Raw genomic sequence first — 19,049 nt, 5'->3', positions numbered from 1 at the left:
TTCTTTAGGAGCCGTCGTATCGATCAAAGGGCTTCCCCGAGTCAAGGAAAGGACACGGACACCATGCAGCAAGGTGACCGTCAGAGCAATTAAAAACCAAATGATTCGTTGTTCAGAACATCGTTGAACCACCACCCAACAGCAAAAACAAACCGCGAGAAACTTTGAACTTCAGTGCACGTTAAAGACCAGAACACGAGCGCAAGGCATGACAGTGGACATTCGCAGGGGTGGGGTTCTCTAGGCCCTACAGGTGGGGGTCCCAGATGGTGCCCGTGCACCCAGCGCTGTGCCAGGACATTGGGAGTCCCAATGGAAAGGCGGTCACGGACTGCGGTTTAGTGAACTCTGGAACTGTGCGCCAGATGGGGCTTTTGCAAAGTGGGGTTACTGGACAGGTTTCCCTCCGCTACCGAGGCGCCGCCATACGGCTGCTGCTGCCATCGAGACCTCTTTGTGACGTCATGCAGGCAGCGCGCACGGGCAGAGGGCCTCGTCACTACGACGAGGTGCACACCGCTCCACCGTGGCTACCTGGTGCCTGCAGGTCTAGGGGGTGAACCTCTCGCGGGCTCCCTGCCTGGTGCCGGCAGGTCTAGGGGGTGAACCTCTCGCGGGCTCCCTGCCTGGTGCCGGCAGGTCTAGGGGGCGATGCTAGGGGAGGAGGGGCCGCGACGCGCGCGCCACCGCCCGCACTCGACCGGAGTGACGCACTCCCTCCGCGTGTCCATCACGCAACACGCATAGGCGCACCCACAATGCACCGCGCTACACGAACCACGTGATCACAGCGCGTAAGTCAAGTGCGAGCAGAGAGGCACGTGGTGTTCCATGGTGCACGCAGCTCGATGGTGCTGGGCCCAGAAGCTGCCAGTATCCACCGCGTGGTCACGAGTACCACGCGATCCCGTCAACTCGCCGACACCGCCCCTGTTCACGAACCACGCGGTGTGCCCCATCTCACGCGCACGTGAACGGTGAAGTATGGCAGCGGTGAAGGAGAAGGGGGGGGGAGAATCCTCGAGCCTGTGCGAGCTGCCACGCCCCCCCCCCCCTGCTCCGTCCCCCCCCCCTGCTCCGTCCCCCCCTCGACCCCCCCCCCATGAGATAATCGGAGATTAGAGATAATTGGTGTTGGCCCGGTGCGCACGTGGTGGCAATGGAACAATGGATGGTCACGTGCCGCGCACGCGCCGCGACTGTGCGAATTGATTTACTGAAAGGCGAGGATGACTACGCGATGGTTGTGATGATTTATTAGAGTTGCTGGATCACACCCAAATGTTGTGAAGCTGCCTTCCCGTGGGCGGCGAGGAGGAGCCGCATCCAGGCGCATCTGTCCATTCGGTATGGGGTAGAGCTGCGTTCTTCACTCATTTTCAAAGAAGGAGGGGGGGGGCACCGTCGCCGATAAGACATCATCAGTGTGAGGGCAGCCACACATTTGAAACCATCGGGGGTTTGACAGCAGCACGATGACGACGATGGCGATTATGCGGTTGTGTTTTCACCATTCGTGTATTGTCAGGGACCGCACCAAGGGCCCAGGAGCCGCCAGTAGCCACGGGCCTTGCAGTAAAGAACGCAGGGATCGAGTGCTGCCCCATCGCACGCATGGGTCACTTCCCACGTGGATAAACTCATGAATTGCCTGAAAACATATGAACATATATAGAGGGCTGCAGATCTTGGGAGTGGGAACTTGATGCCTTCCCACTCATCCGTGAGTTATCTCTCCCAAGAGCGGTGGCGGTGCCCCGCAAGTTGGCGTCTTTGCGCTCCCGCTCGCTGGCCCAGGAAAGCCTCGCCAGTCTCGAGACACTTTTTTTCCAGGAGGGTCCTGGGCATAGGCGGAGTTTGACTTCGATATTTGGTGGTGTGAGGGGTGGTGGGGGCAGGAGGTTCGCCGTGTCCCTCACATTCGGAATCGCGGGTGCATATTATTTTTTCCAATCTTCATCGTAAACTACTGAAAATAAATCAATGGTGTCCAGTTTAGCAGTCGGGGGTCGATGCTGCAGCTGCTGCCGTGTTGATCCCAATGGAGCCATTTGCCGTTTTTTGTTTTACAATTGGGATATTTTGGCCGATACCATTCAGATTGTGTCGAGATTTTTGTTTTAGTTCTGGAAGGAAACCCATGCAGAACGGGGGGGGAGAATACAAACTACAGTCCCGACTTAAACACATCTCCCCGTACATCCTGAACAGACGATTGGGGCAAGCTCTGCGAGCGCTTTGCCAGGATGGCACAGGAGGAAGTGGGTGGCCAACACCGCGCCTGGCCACCTTTGTCTCCCTAGTGGAGATGGTTACACACCGCACAAGGTTCTCCCCTTTGAGGCTGAGCCCACCTGGGGGGGTGGGGCAGGACTGGGTCAGATATAATCGTTACTGGTGTTGGCGATGAGCGGGAATCGAACTCGGGTCGCCGAGTCCGAATCGCTGCACTACCGCTCCCCACTCTTACTTACACACACCCTCACTCACACCCTCGCTCACCCACACACTCACTCACACCCTCACTAACCCACACTCACTCCCTCACACCCACACTCACCCTCACTAACCCACACTCACTCCCTCACACCCACACTCACCCTCACTAACCCACACTCACTCCCTCACACCCTCACTAACCCACACTCACTCCCTCACACCCTCACTAACCCACACTCACTCCCTCACACCCTCACTAACCCACACTCACTCCCTCACACCCTCACTAGCCCACACTCACTCCCTCACTAGCCCACACTCACTCCCTCACTAGCCCACACTCACTCCCTCACTAGCCCACACTCACTCCCTCACTAGCCCACACTCACTCCCTCACCCACACACTCACTCCCTCACCCACACACTCACCCACACACTCACTCATCCACTCACCCACACACTCACTCATCCACTCACCCACACACTCACTCATCCACTCACCCACACACTCACTCATCCACTCACCCACACACTCACACCCTCATTCACCCTGCACAACAGGGCAACAACACACAACCCCCAGGCAGAAAAGGCGGCCTAGTCGGGAATCGACCCCAGGACGCGCTTCCTGCTGCGCTGCCCCAGCGGCCCTGCGGCCCATCCCATGCACGAGCCCAGGCAGTGCGACACAAGAAGAAGAAGACACGAACCCGGTGTGTGTGTTGGTTCTATACACCTAGGAGATATTTACTTCGACACGGGCACGGGCACACACACACACACGTCATCTTTGTAAACACTGGCACAATAATTACACGGATCTCGTATTTACAATCGGGTTTTCGTGCCTCTCTCGCGACACAAGCACACTCTACGCGGGGGGGGGGGGGGGGGTATGCCATCAACAAGCCAGCGCGTCACGTTCACGAGTTACACGCCGCACGCGCCCGATGATCGTTAAACTACCTGCCCACGTGCAGCACGGAGCTCCGTTTCTAATTGAGGTTTAGTTGTGTGTACGTGGGTGTTCAGAGTGACATATATAGATATTTTTAAAAATAAAGTGTTAATGTTATTCTGTTGTAGGTGTGTTTGTGGGTGCAGTCATCGTTAGAATTCGTGTGCCCGTGCGTGCCAGCCTTCATTGGATGCTCGCTAACTGCACTTGACCCAGCAGGTCTGTGAAGGCTATACGGGGGATCTTTGTCTTTGGCGCGCGGTGTCATCGCGCTCTTGGCTTGAACACGCGCACCTCGCTCACATCTCACACGTGGGACGCGTTTAATCATCATCGGGCGCGTGCAGCTCTTCCACACTTTTTTTTTTTACACTTTTAAACGGAGAGCCGGTAAACACTGAAGAGGCGGACGCGAGGTGGGGGTTGGCGAGGGCTGGGAACTATCCTTGGACGTGACCACACTGTTGCACACGGGATGGACCACACTCAGCGTGCACCACAAAGACCCTCCTGTGCGGGGGCAAGAAGTGGTCTTAGCGAGTACTTGTTAAGGCCGGAACGGCACATGAGGGGGTGGGGGGCCATCACCGTGCCCGACCGCCTTTGTCTCCCCAGTGCTTATATTTACACATCAGGTACTCATTTAAGGCCGAGTTGACCTATGGGAGGCCCAGGACCGGTTCAGATCATCGCCACTGCTGTTTGCCGTGAGCGGGAAACGAACTGGAGTCGCCCGGGTTCTGTAGTGCAGCGTGCTAACCGTTGCACCACCACTCCCCAGACATGTGCCACGTGGCACACACAACAACACCACGTGGCACACACAACAACACCACGTGGCACACACACAACAACGTGGCACAAACACAACATACCAACCACCACGAAGACGACCGACCACACGTGCGACGGGGGTCAGGGTACGGGGGTCAGGGTACGGGGGTCAGGGTACGGGGGTCAGGGTACGGGGGTCAGGGTACGGGGGTCAGGGTACGGGGGTCAGGGTACGGGGGTCAGGGTACGGGGGTCAGGGTACGGGGGTCAGGGTACGGGGGTCAGGGTACGGGGGTCAGGGTACGGGGGTCAGGGTACGGGGGTCAGGGTACGGGGGTCAGGGTACGGGGGTCAGGGTACGGGGGTCAGGGTACGGGGGTCTCGAGCGGGAGACGCTGCCGCTGTGCAAGAGAGGGGGGGGGGGCTATCGGACCTCGTGCCACCGCATGGGCTCGGGATGGAGGCAAACAGAGCACCAATGTCTCCTCTCTCACTCGACAAGGAGAATTGGCATCTCTATGGGGACACGACGGTGTAGGCCGAGGAGGTATGATAGGGCCATTGACGAGGCGGCCTTTCGCTTGGCACTCGAAACACGTGGGGAGGGGGGGTGTTCGACACCGCCCCCTCAGCTAGGGTTACAAGCCGCACCTCCTTCCAAGCAACCAATGACGTGGGAGTTAGTCGACGTTGGGCACGTGGTCGCAATGGAGCTCTATGACAGCGTGTGCTGCGATTGGCAGGTGGGTTAGACCTTTCCACAGACACAAAGACAAAGGTCCCCCCGACAGCCTTAACAGACTGTTGGGGGCAAGTGCTGTTAGCGAGCACCTATGGAGGCCGGCACGGCACACGAGGGGGTGGGTGGCCAGCACCACGCTCGGCCGCCTTTGTCTCCCCGGTGGCGATGTTTACACACCGCATCGGGTACTCATTTGAGGCCGAGTGGACCTAGGGGGAGGCCCAGGACCGGTTCAAATAATCGTCACCGGTGTTGGTGGCCGTGAGCACGAATCAAAGTCGGGTTCGCCGGGTTCGTAGCGCGGCGCTAACCGCCGCGCTACAGAGACACACGCAAACATGCGTACAAAGACATCAATGTGCCGACTATTGAACCACGTGAGCAAAGGGATACAAGACGGACAGGGAGGGACCGAGACGGACGGGCGTTGCCACGCGACGAGCGGCAACAACCACGAAGCTGTGCAAATCGCGAGGGGCGGCGTCCGGGAATGGGACTAGACTCCGAGGTATACGGGGGGTGTGGTGGTGAACCACTTCGCACTCTCAGTCTTATTCAAGTTTTTAAATCATTTTAACAATAGTTATTATTCATATTATATTCTCTCTTTATTTTTCTATCCCGTCCTTAATTCATTTAAGCTACTTAAAAAATAAATCCTTTAAAATCCGGCGTTTTTTTGTTTTGTCGTTCGGTCGTTTTTGTTAGACACGCTCCGCTTCATCATGAACCACACCTTGAACTGACGTTGAACCGACGTTAAAAAGAACAAAACGTACCGACATTCAAACTTGGGTCCGTGTCTGCGATAAATAGCGGCGACGGGGGTTAGTACGTACAAAACGCAAACGGCAAATAAGTTACGAGCAACGGCTATTTACACGTTTACACGAGCGTGCTATGTACAGGGTACAGGGAGATGGAGCCACTCCCGTGTCTGGCAGGGGGGCACCCAGGTAAGGGATGGGGTGGGGGGGATTTATAGCCCCCCCCCCCCCCCAAATGAACTCGACCCACCCCGGCTCAGCTCGTTACGATAAAAACCACGCGACTCGGTGACAAGCGAAGTCCGCGTAGTCGCGACGTCGCGAGCCGACCCGTCGACGAGGGCTCGCGCCCCCTCCCCCCGGACCCCCACCCGGACAACGAGGCCCAGGCCTGGGCCCTGCGTGGAGGCGGTGGGGAGGGGGGGGGGTGGCGGCACCTCTCCGGCATCGGGGCGGAGGCGACGGCCCCGGGGGCGCTGCCTCGGAGTCGCGGAAAAGTGTGGGGGTGGGGGTGGTGGTGGTGGTGGTGGGGCCCGCGGGGGTGGGTGGGCGACAAGGAGCCTCACACCCGCGAGTCCCCGTTGCCCTCGCTGAGATGGTTGAGCTCGTCGGTGGGCGCCGCCTTGGCGCCGCCGCCGGCCTTGTCGCGGAATCCCGACGCGATGTCGTCGAAGGTGCGGCCCTTCGTCTCGGGCACTTTGAAGTAGGTGAAGACGAAGAAGAAGACGAGGAAGCAGGTGAACACCACGAACACGTAGCTCCCCAGCAGCTCCTGCGGGGGCAGGCAGAGGGAGGGAGACGGGGGCCGTCGTCACCACGCACACGACCACCGGCACGGCACCGTGGGATAAAACCCCCAGCGACCTGCCGCTCCTCTCCTCGGGGTCAAGCCTGCGGTGGGCACCACTCGACCCGCCGAGACGAGGGGGCGTTCCTTGCGGTGGCCTGGTCTCGGTGCCGCTACGGGGGTGGAGGAGGGCCGCTCGTCTGGGGTGGCCGCCACCTGGCTACGGGCTGCCAACCCCCTCCCCCGAATGCGGGAAACCCACGACGAGCCGCGACCGGCGCGACGGCGGCCGACGACGTCGCCGGGCTCCGCCCGCCACCTCCCGTCCAGCGGCACACTTGGAGGAACAGAGGCGGTGGGGGGGGGGGCGTCTTCCCCACGACCATTTCCACCTCATCAGATTACTCTCAACGTAACCCGATCGCTCTCACTCGTGGCTCTCCCCGCCGTTGCCCCCACCACCTCCATGCAACTCTTCCATCCCCACGGACCCCCCCTGCGCCACCCCCCACCCCCGCCCCCCGCCCCCCTCGTCACGGCGCGTGGGCCCACCTGCACGTATGGGAAGCACATGGCCACGAGGAAGTTGGACGTCCAGTTTGAGAACCCGGCGACGGCGACGGCCGCGGGTCGCGGGCCCTGGCTGAAGAGCTCCGAGACGATGAACCAGGGGATGGGGCCCGGCCCGATCTCGAAGAACGCCACGAAGCCGAAGATGGCCACGATGCTCACATAGTTCATCCACGACGCGCTCGCCTGATTGGTCGATCGGGGGTGGGGGAAGGGGGAGCACGGAGAAATCGGCGAGGAGCGGTCAGCCACGGTGTGCGTTTGTTTTCGTGACAAAACACTTGCCCGGCTGGATTACCCACAGTTCCGAGGCCTTGTTGCGGAGGCGCGGGCTGCACCATCGCTACCGACCCCCCCCCACCCCTTCCCCCCTCCACCTGGTGTGGTGCGTGGTGCTGTGTGTTGTGTGGTGCTGTGCGTGGTGTGGTGCTGTGCGCTGTGTGGTGCTGTGCGCTGTGTGGTGCTGTGCGTGGTGTGGTGCTGTGCGTGGTGTGGTGCTGTGCGTTGTGTGGTGCTGTGCGTTGTGTGGTGCTGTGCGCTGTGTGGTGCTGTGCGTGGTGCTGTGCGTTGTGTGTTGCTGTGCGTGGTGTGGTGCAGTGCATGGTGTGGTGCTGTGTGTTGTGTGGTGCTGTACGTGGTGTGGTGCTGTGTGCTGTGTGGTGCTGTGTGTTGTGTGGTGCTGTGCGTGGTGTGTTGCTGTGTGTTGTGTGGTGCTGTGTGTTGTGTGGTGCTGTGTGTTGTATGGTGCTGTACGTGGTGTGGTGCTGTACGTGGTGTGGTGCTGTGCGTGGTGTGGTGCTGTGCGTTGTGTGGTGCTGTGTGTTGTGTGGTGCTGTGCATGGTGGTGCTGTGCGTTGTGTGGTGCTGTGTGGTGCTGTGCATGGTGGTGCTGTGCGTTGTGTGGTGCTGTACGTGGTGTGGTGCTGTGTGGTGCTGTGTGTTGTGTGGTGCAGTGCGCGGTGCAAGACGATGGCTCCCTCACCTGCAGGACGAGCGACAACGTCATGGCGACGCTGCACGCGGCCATGCCGGCCAGGCCAACGAGGTGCAGCGAGCGACGGCCCGCACGCTCCACCAGGAACAGCTGAGCGACGCACGCACACACACGGAGACACAGACGGAGGGGGGGGGACGGACACGGTGTCAGAACCGTCGCAAGGGAACTCGCGCCGCCTCGTCGCTCACGCCGAGTGGGAGATGCAACCCCAACGATAAGCTGGGGACAGAAACGACGCCAACACGCGGCCGTGCCCGGAGAGCACCGGGCTGGCGGTGCGCCACCCACCTCTGCTCGGCCTCTCTACGGCTCTAGGGCAACGCTTCCACCGGTTTGGTCCGGTTTTCAAGAGGGTAGGAGGAGGTTGGGTCTCCCCAACAGGCGCACGACGAGACAGCGCTGTGCGCTGTCTCGTCGTGCCGGCTCCACGAGTTGCTGCGGGAGAGCCCCGTTACACCGCCTCGGCAGGTTCTACCGGCGGCTTAAATCTCCCGGCGAGCGCAGCTGGATTGTCGCTGGGCGAGTGTGGCTGGTGGTGGTGGTGGGGACTCACCGAGACCACGGTGAAGGCGACGTTGACGATGCCGGCGCCGATGGTGGCGTAGACCGGCTGCGACACGCCGGCATTCTTGAAGATGCCCGTCGAGTAGTAGAAGATCTGGGGGGGGAGGGAAGGAACGCGTCAGCACCTCCGTCAGCACCACCGTCACCATAACCACCACCACCACCACCACCACAGAACACCGCCCAACATGACCACCATGGTTCCCACCGCCACCGCCACCCACCAACTGCCGCACCGCCACTCACCGCGTTGATGCCGGACAGTTGCTGCGAGAGCTGGAGCATGACGGCGACGATGATGGCCTGCCGGTAGTCGATGCTGCGGAAGAGGTCGGGGATCGCGACCTTGGGCACCAGCTCCATGCGCCGGTGCTCCTCGCGCATCTCACGCATGTCGTCGTTCACGTCCGTCGTGCCGCGCAGCTTCACCAGCGCTGCACACGCCACACGCACGCGGCGTTAACGCGGCAACGAGCGTGCACGCCACGCACACGCGACAACCACGCCACACACACGCCACGCACACGCCACGCACACGCGACAAGCACGCGGCGCTAACGCCACGCACACGCGACAACCACGCCACGCACACGCGACAACCACGCCACGCACACGCGACAACCACGCCACGCACACGCGACAAGCACGCCACACACACGCGACAACCACGCCACGCACACGCGACAACCACGCCACGCACACGCGACAAGCACGCCACACACACGCGACAAGCACGCGGCGCTAACGCCACGCACACGCGACAACCACGCCACGCACACGCGACAACCACGCCACGCACACGCGACAACCACGCCACGCACACGCGACAACCACGCCACGCACACGCGACAACCACGCCACGCACACGCGACAACCACGCCACGCACACGCGACAACCACGCCACGCACACGCGACAACCACGCCACGCACACGCGACAACCACGCCACGCACACGCGACAACCACGCCACGCACACGCGACAAGCACGCCACACACACGCGACAAGCACGCGGCGCTAACGCCATGCGCACGCCACATGCACGTGAGCGAGCGAGGGCCCGGCCACCAAGCACCGTGAACTAAAGTCGCCACATTTCTGGTCGGCTCAACGAGGATAGATGGCGAGCTGCCAGTGCCTCCCTCCGTGAGCCTGATGCAGTGGCTGGTCAGACAGGCGAATAGGGGAGCGACTGGCCGGCGAGGAGTCGGACGACTGGGGGAGCGCGACTGGCCCGGCTGGCCGTGCCCGGGGTGCGCCGCCGCTCACCGTCGCGCGCCTCGTTCTCCTTCTGCTTGTTGATGAGCAGGAAGCGCGGGCTCTTGGGGCAGAAGAAGAGGGCGATCGCCTGCACCACGGCCGGCACCACCGTGAGGCCCAGCAGCAGCGGCCACTGCTGCGCCGTGCCCAGCAGAGATTCCAGACCCAGCACCTGCGGCGGAGGAGCGGGGAGGAGGGGGGGGCGGAGGAGGGGTCAGCGCTGCCGTACGTCGAGGTCGCGCGTCGGGTCAAAAGGTCGAGCCGGCGGTTTGGAGGTCGCGTCGCAGAGGCCGGGTCACAACACCGAGACGGAACATCGCGGCACCGGATGGGGTCGCGGGGTCGCGGGGTCGCGGGGTCGGTGTCAGGGGGATGGAGTCGGGGAAATGGGGTCGTGGCGGGTTACCTGTGCCACCAGGATGCCGATGACGAGGCTGAGCTGGTGCAGGGTGCCCATGGCGCCACGCAGGGACGTGGGAGAGATCTCCCCCACGTACATCGGCACAAAGCCCGACAAGAGGCCTGCGCGCGGGGACACACGCCGGGGAACACACGGGGGAGGGGCGGGGACATGGGGACGCACTCAGTACCGCTATTCCGACCCGCAGCCCGCACCGCGCATAGCCGGGGAGAGAAGGGAGAGAATCGACAACAATGCAGAGCGCCGCGTGTTGAGCGGAGAGCTGCCGTGCCGTGCGCACGGCAGCTCACGAGGGGGCGCTGCAGCCACAATCCGTTTTGTTTAAGGAGTCGACTTTGAGTGGACGTGCAAAGGGACCGTGAGACTGGATCTGTTGCGGCGCTCGCGACACGGGAACACGTGTGTCCCCCCGTGTCCCCCACGTCCCCCTGTTTCCCCCACGTCCCCTCGTGTCTCCCACGTCTCCCGTGTGTCCACCTGTGTCCCCTGTGCGTCTCCGCTCACCGCAGTGGACGCCGATGATGAACCTGCCGACGATGAGCAGCTCGAAGGAGCTGGCCAGCTTGGTGAACGCCATTAACACCCCGCCGATCACGGCCAGGATGTTGTTGACGAGCATCGAGTTCCTCCTGTGGGGGGGGGGGAACACAGAGAGAGGGGGGGGGGGGGCCCGCGTCACACTCGCTGCCTGGAAATAACCGGCGTGGCGGCGAAGTCTCGCCGCGCCGCTCGCGGATGACGACGCGCGGTCGTCCACGCGCAGCACCCCTGAAGACTTCTGGGGCAAGTGCTGCCAGCGAGCGCCTAAGGTCGGCACGGCATCACGAGGGAGTGGGTGGCCAGCACCACGCCCGGCCGCCTTTGTTTCCCGAGTGGCGATGTTTACACGCCGCACCGGGTACTCGTCAGAGGCCAAGTTGGCCTAGGGGAGCCCCAGGACCGGTTCGGATGATTGCCGTCGTTATCGGTCGCGAGTGGCAAATCGAATTGGTGGGGGGTCGCCAGGTTCGTGGCGCAGCTCGCTGACCACTACACGACCGCTCCCCGTGAAAACACTCGCTCACACTCACGCTCGCACATGCTCATACACGCTCGCACACGTGTGCACACGCTCACACACACACACGCTCACCTGCCGAATCTGTTGACGAAGAGCCCCACGGAGAAGGCCCCAATCATGCCGCCGACAGTGAAGATGGCCACGGTGGACGACCACAGTGTAGTGAGCGTCGTCTTCTCAACGGCCTTGCCGTAGCGCGCGATCCAAGTCTCGTTAAAAAACTCCTGGATGATCTGCTTGCCGACACGGAGGGGGGAAGAGGGGATCACTCCTCGCACCATGGAAAGGTGGAATTTCCACCACGGACTCATAGCCCCTCCCCTCGCTCGAGACGCTCTCCGTTTATAGTGTCATTGTAACGACGCTGCCGATGACAATGTTGCCGATGCCGACGGTGACGGTGGTTGCGCCGACTCGCCTGCTCGGGCGCGTTGATCACGCCGATGTTGTACCCGAACAAGAAGGAGCCCAGCACCGCCACGATCACGGAGAACACCAGCACAGGCGTCATTCGCGCCTACTCGCACACACAGGTGGGTGAGGGGCAGGGGTCATGGGGAGGGGGGGAGCAAGGGGACACGAGGACGTTAATTATATATAGCGACAGCTCGCACAGGGACCGACTCGCGAGCGTGCGGGAGCCAGCGCGGGGCCATCGTGGCGCGGGTTCGGGTGGTTTTTTTCCCCACTCCCAGTTTGCCGTGCCGTGCCGGAAACCGAACCGCGACACGCTGCTGGCCGCACAATTCAAACCCGGATCTGGGGAATCCGCTTTGGGGCCAAGCAGGGCCAGCGGCAGGGGGCTAACGAGACGTGGGCTGCGGGCGACGTCACTCCATCTCCCTTCATTAGCGGGCGAGGGGTGTGGGTGGGTGGAGTGGCGAGCGGTGACGCAGCAGTTAGCGCGCTGCGCTACGAACCCGGCAACCAGAGTTCGATTCCCGCTGACGGCCAACAACGGTGACGATTATTTCCACCGGCCCAGGGGCCTCCCCTAGGTCGACTCGGCCACAAATTAGTACCTGGTATGGTGTGTAAACATCACCACTGGGGAGACATCGGTGGCCGGGCGCGGTGTTAGCCATCCACCACATTGTGTGCCGTGCAGGCCTTCATAAGTGCTCGCAAACAGCACTTTCCCCAAAAGTCTGTTAAGGCTTTACAGGGGATCTTTGTTTTTGGGCGGGCGTAGATGGCGGGGTGTCAGTGGGCAGCACAGCTGGTGCCCATCTGGGGGTCATCTCAAGGTCGGGTCAACCCATAACGCCTGCGGTCTGGCGCCGCGGCCTTTCCCGTCAGCCAGGGAGCCTATCCACATTTCGCACGGGCGGCCTCAAAGCGCACCTAGCCTGGCACAGGCGTTACTGGAGCCATCGACGTCACGTATCGGCGAATGGGGGGGGGGCTGTTGGAAGCGGAGGGCTGCGACTGCGATGTCGTTCGTCTACCGTCCCACGTGGAGCCTCGCCACAACCCAGGGCAGCAGGAAGGTCCGGCCACGTTGGGACGGGTTTGGCCACGAATGCCATGGTAAGTCGAGTTCTGGGGGGCCCCGTGTGGACGGAGAACACAGGAGACACCCCAGCAGCGTGCACGCGAGGAGGCATCGACAGCGACACCATCAACCCACTTCGCCGTGCCGCCGCATCCTTGGCCACCTCGCGGCTCGCGCCTGCGTTAAGCAAGGCGCGCCACAGGCGGCCGGACGGCCGCTCACTCCGTGGCCACGCAGTGACGGCGCTCATCACAGGCAGGGCGCGGTGATGCGCTCACACGAACAAAGACGCCCCCTGTATAGCCTGAACAGACTGTTGGGGCAAGTGATGTTCACGTGTAGCAGCGCCTATGAAGGCCGGCACGGCACACAAGAGGGTGGGTGGCCAGCACCACGCCCGGCCGCCTTTGTCTCCCCAGTGGCGATTTTTACACACCGTACCAGGTACTCCGCATGCATGCACGCGCAGACAGATAAGTATGCTCACACGTACACCACAGGGCGCATACGTTCATTCACACGCTGACAATTTAGCCCACGTACTCACACTCACACATGCACGCATGCGCACGTGAGTGAGCGTGCGTGCGTGCAGCAGCTGCGATGCGCAAATTCGTTTAACCTTGAAGAGACAGCCGGAAACGGAGCCCGACTGCTGCTGCAATTCCACTCACACCAACACGAGACCCTCAGACCAACCCAAACCTCCTCCTCCTCCTCCAGCCCTTGGCCACTCCACTGCTAGACGCATGGATGAAGGCCTGCCTCGCTCTCCCTCCCCACGGCTCGCGCCGCCGGCTTCACCTCGCCACTGGCCGCGTGCGGGAGGCAGCGGCGTAAGGAGCGTGGGGGCCGGGAGGGGGTGCCTAGCACCCCCCTGGTAGCCAGAGCTACGAGTTGGGGAGGCCCCCTTGGCGACCAACACGGGGTATGTCTTTAACAACAGGTGTCAAAGAACATAAACATTATTTTGTGAAAGACGGAGCCGCCCCTGCGGCGTTAAACGTTCGAGACCGTGAGCAGAACGACGATGCCACGAGGGCAAGGGGAGCCTCGATGTAGAATCGCCTGGGTGCGACGTGCGAGACAAATCGAATATTGGTGCCCTATCTGACCGACTGCCGTACCCACGCCACTGATAATGTAGTTACTACGCCACTGATGTCGTGACTACGCCACTGATAATGTAGTGACTACGCCACTGATAATGTAGTTACTACACCACTGATAATGTAGTTACTACGTCACTGATAATGTAGTTACTACGCCACTGATAATGTAGTTACTACGCCACTGATAATGTAGTTACTACGTCACTGATAATGTAGTTACTACGCCACTGATAATGTAGTTACTACGCCACTGATAATGTCGTGACTATGCCACTGATAATGTAGTTACTATGCCACTGATAATGTCGTGACTACGCCACTGATAATGTCGTTACTACACCACTGATAATGTAGTTACTACACCACTGATAATGTAGTTACTACGCCACTGATAATGTAGTCACTACACCACTGAAAATGTAGTCACTACACCACTTATAATGTAGTTATTACATCACTGATAATGTAGTCACTACACCACTGATAATGTAGTCACTACGCCACTGATAATGTAGTTACCACGCTACTGATATTGTCATGACTACGCCACTGATAAATAATGTAGCGACTACGCCACTGAGGGGGTCAAGCATCCAGGAGGGCCGTGAGCTCGCCACCGGTGACCCCGGTTCGTGGCGCAGTGCGCTGACCGCTGCGCCACCGGCTTCACGGCAACGCGGAGCTGTCGAATAGTCTTGGGGTCCGATAGCCCGGATACACCGGGTCCCTCTCTCGAGAACTACGAGCATCGCGTCGAGCCAGGGGCAGGCAGGGGAGCGTGGCATGGACGCGGGACGCACAACGTGGGGGGCGCGGTGTGGGGGGCACGGTGTGGGGGGCGCGGTGTGGGGGGCGCGGTGTGGGGGGCGCGGTGTGGGGGGCGCGGTGTGGGGGGCGCGGTGTGGGGGGCGCGGTGTGGGGGGCGCGGTGTGAGCGTCTGTGGTGGTTCAGGAGCTCGATGCCAATGTCGAGGGCTTGAGTAGAGAGAGAGTTGGTGTCGTGTCGCTGTTCCTGCTCCTCCGCTGAAGGAGCGCAGACCACGGTGGGTTCACTGCGCGGTCCGTAGTGTGGGTTGCATCTGTACGAGTATCTATGTATCTCTGTGTACCACTGTGTCATCTGTACGAGTATCTATGTATCTCTGTGTACCACTGTGTCATCTGTACGAGTATCTATGTATCTCTGTGTACCACTGTGTCATCTGTACGAGTATCTATGTATCTCTGTGTACCACTGTGTCATCTGTACGAGTATCTATGTATCTCTGTGTACCACTGTGTCATCTGTACGAGTATCTATGTATCTCTGTGTACCACTGTGTCATCTGTACGAGTATCTATGTATCTCTGTGTACCACTGTGTCATCTGTACGAGTATCTATGTATCTCTGTGTACCACTGTGTCATCTGTACGAGTATCTATGTATCTCTGTGTACCACTGTGTCATCTGTACGAGTATCTATGTATCTCTGTGTACCACTGTGTCATCTGTACGAGTATCTATGTATCTCTGTGTACCACTGTGTCATCTGTACGAGTATCTATGTATTTCTGTGTACCACTGTCATCTGTACGAGTATCTATGTATCTCTGTGTACCACTGTGTCATCTGTACGAGTATCTACGTATCTCTGTGTACCACTGTGTCATCTGTACGAGTATCTATGTATCTCTGTGTACCACTGTGTCGCTGTGCATCTCCATGCATCTCGATGTGTGTCTGCGAGTTTACGCTATGGCCCATACATAGTGTGTGGGTTCCATGGCCACAATCGCACCACTGCTGCGGCTCGTGCCATGAATGCCCCACGAGTCATGATGATGATGACGATGACACGACAGTGCAGCGAGTGGACGGACCTCTCCTGGACTGCGTGTGATCACGGAGAGACGGCGAGCGAGTTACCAACCTCTCTGCGATGTTCACATTACGGCCGATGCGATGATGATGATGGTTAAGTGACGGTGCGAATTGCGTGCCCGTGTCATCGCAATGCAACAGAAACTGGCGACACTCAACAATCTCGCATGGGAACTGGGTGCGTGCCCACAACATCAGAGCTCGAGATACAAAGGCGGCCGAGCGGGTGTGCCCAGCCACACACACGCAGCCCGGTCATAATAGGTGCTCGCTAACTGCACCCGCCGGCAAAAGTTCGAATTGTTAAAGTACGCAGAGAGTGGAGGAGTCTCCATGCCACGACTTTCCGATCGCAAAAGACGGCGTCACCACAAGTCCGCGGGTTTTTGTGCCCCCCCTACCACCCGTACAACATTCTTCCTCGGCAAGGTGAGCGTCGAAGTTTCCACCCGTGGGCCCGTGGCTCGGAATGGCCATCGAAGTTCACAAGCCACGAGAGCTCAGCACCCAGCACCACCACCCAGCACCCAGCACCAGCACCACCCCCCAAGCACCAGCACCACCCCCCAAGCACCACCACCACCCCCCAAGCACCACCACCACCCCCCCCCCCCAGCACCACCACCACCCCGCACCACCACCCCCCAGCACCACCACCCCCCAGCACCACCACCCCCCAGCACCACCACCCCCCAGCATCACCACCCCCCAGCACCACCACCACCCCCCAGCACCACCACCACCCCCCAGCACCACCACCACCCCCCAGCACCACCACCCAGCATCACCACCACCCCCCAGCACCACCACCACCCAGTACCACCACCCAGCACCACCACCACCCAGCACCACCACCACCCAGCACCACCACTACCACCCAGCACCACCACCACCACCACCCAGCACCACCACCCTCCACCACCACCCCCCAGCACCACCACCACCACCACCACCCAGCACCACCACCCTCCACCACCACCACCACCCAGCACTACCCCACAGCCATCACCCCTGACCCACCCCGTGACCCGCGCGCCCCACGGCGCGGGCCCCCAACGCTCTGCCCAGGGTCTCGACTCTGGCGGAAGCAATGATGGGGGTGGTGGTTCGATGGGGGGAGTGGAGGCGATGCAGATGAAACGAGCCAATCGCAATGTGCCAGCATCGCCACGAGAGGAGCCACAAACAGCGCCCCGCGTGCCCACACAAAGAACCCCGAACCACCCCCCGCGTGTAGCCCTCGCAAGCCGCTGGGACAATTGCGTGCTCAGAGCGGCCACGCGAAGGTCGTGCGGTCATCCCCCCCTGCCCCACTGCCGATGCTCGCCGTTGCGCCAAGGGTGCTCAGTGATTAAGGCCGAGTCGACCTAGGCGAGGCACGGGACCGGTGTCACGAATGCGCGCCAGCGCCTCCGGCGGGCAGCCCGAGTGTTCGGAGTGTACAGTGCGTACACGCGGCACGCTCAGGCGACGTGGCGGGGCGCTGCCTCAATTATTAAACAACTCCCTGTGACACCACCACCCACCTCCAACATCATCATCATCATCATCCCCAACACACAACCACCCCAACACACAACCACCCCAACACACAACCACCCCAACACACAACCACCCCAACACACAACCACCCCAACACACAACCACCCCAACACACAACCCACGCACACAGCCCCCGTCTCGCTTCACCACCCACACACCTTCTCAACACCCATCCACACACCACTACACCACCCACCTTCTCTCCGGGTGACTCCATTGCGTTCGAGGGCGAGCGAGCTCTTGGCGAGGGCTATGCGAGCCGTGTGAGCTATGTGAGCTGTGTGAGCTGTACGAGCTATGTGAGCCGTCTCTTCTCCCCGCCGCTGGCTGCTCGATCAACTCAAAAACGTGAATGCGTAAAACTAAATCTCTCTCTATACTCTCTCTCTCTCAACAACCGACTGTTGCCGGGAATAATTATCGGCTACTAAATATTCAAATTTCTATTACGCTCACTGTTTGTTGTTGTTATTGTTGTTATACACTATGCGCGAGAAGACGAGAGCTACAAAGGCGCTGTGATGGAGACGAAGCGAGAGGAATTGTCAGGAGCCGAGTTTGTGCGAGAGTCCCTCCCCTGGCCAGCTTTATAGATGAGACTCGGGCACGTTCACGTCACGTGCAGAGTCCCCACCCAGCCACCTCCGTCTCTACCCGCCCCTTGCTCGTCGTCCTGCCCACACCACCACCACCACCCCCACCTCCCCCCTCTATTCAACAGCAGCGTCATGCCGCCACCCCAGAAGGATGGTTCCGTCAAAAGTCGTGGACAGCTCCATAACCAGAAGGCGCGTGATTGGCGTGTCGAGGCAATGTGGGTGTGTACCAGTGTGTGTGTGTGTACCAGTGTGTGTGTACTCGTGTGAGTGTGTACCAGTGTGTGTGTGTGTGTACCAGTGTGTGTGTGTACTCGTGTGAGTGTGTACTCGTGTGTGGGGTGTGTGTACCAGTGTGAGTGTGTGTACCAGTGTGTGTGTACTCGTGTGAGTGTGTGTATGTACCAGTGTGAGTGTGTGTGCCAGTGTGTGTGTACTCGTGTGAGTGTGTGTGTGTACTGGTGTGTGTGTGTGTACTCGTGTGTGTGTGGGGTGTGTGTGTACCAGTGTGAGTGTGTGTACCAGTGTGTGTGTACTCGTCTGGCACAAGCGTCGTGGTGACGTCACCGCCACTTAGTGGCGAATGGCGGTTGTTGTTGTTGTACTCGTGTGAGTGTGTGTGTGTACCAGTGTGTGTGTGTGTGTACCAGTGTGTGTGTACTAGTGTGTGTGTACTCGTGTGTGGGGTGTGTGTGTACCAGTGTGTGTGTGTGTGTACCAGTGTGTGTGTACTAGTGTGTGTGTACTCGTGTGTGGGGTGTGTGTGTACCAGTGTGAGTGTGTGTACCAGTGTGTGTGTACTCGTGTGAGTGTGTGTACCAGTGTGTGTGTGTACCAGTGTGTGTGTACTCGTGTGAGTGTGTGTATGTACCAGTGTGAGTGTGTGTACCAGTGTGTGTGTACTCGTGTGAGTGTGTGTGTACCAGTGTGTGTGTACTCGTGTGAGTGTGTGTACCAGTGTGTATACCAGTGTGGGTGTGTACTCGTGTGTGTGTACCAGTGTGTGTGTGTACCAGTGTGTGTGTACCAGTGTGTGTGTGTACCAGTGTGTGTGTGTACCAGTGTGTGTGTGTACTCGTGTGCGGGATGTGTGCGGTGTGTGCGG

General features: G+C 60.2%; 1 protein-coding gene across 1 annotated transcript; it reads right to left on the bottom strand.

Moving 5' to 3' along the window:
* Positions 1–3,155: 3,155 nt before the first annotated feature.
* Positions 3,156–17,921, bottom strand: LOC116946855 (solute carrier family 2, facilitated glucose transporter member 1-like). The gene is made up of 11 exons (XM_032962069.2): positions 17,545–17,921; positions 11,757–11,855; positions 11,411–11,571; positions 10,783–10,907; positions 10,264–10,379; positions 9,867–10,029; positions 8,845–9,032; positions 8,588–8,692; positions 8,020–8,121; positions 7,020–7,223; positions 3,156–6,452 (listed from the first exon to the last, which is right to left on the bottom strand). Exons 1-11 carry the CDS (start codon positions 17,563–17,565, stop codon positions 6,243–6,245), a joined length of 1,494 nt encoding a protein of 497 aa, XP_032817960.1. The 5' UTR covers positions 17,566–17,921; the 3' UTR covers positions 3,156–6,242.
* Positions 17,922–19,049: the final 1,128 nt, after the last annotated feature.

Source organism: Petromyzon marinus, chromosome 28, assembly GCF_048934315.1.
Source record: "Petromyzon marinus isolate PM22_M1 ecotype Great Lakes invasive population chromosome 28, UKy_Petmar_22M1.pri1.0, whole genome shotgun sequence".
Classification (NCBI taxonomy): Eukaryota; Metazoa; Chordata; class Hyperoartia; order Petromyzontiformes; family Petromyzontidae; genus Petromyzon; species Petromyzon marinus.
This window is presented reverse-complemented; position numbering and strand designations above follow the sequence as displayed.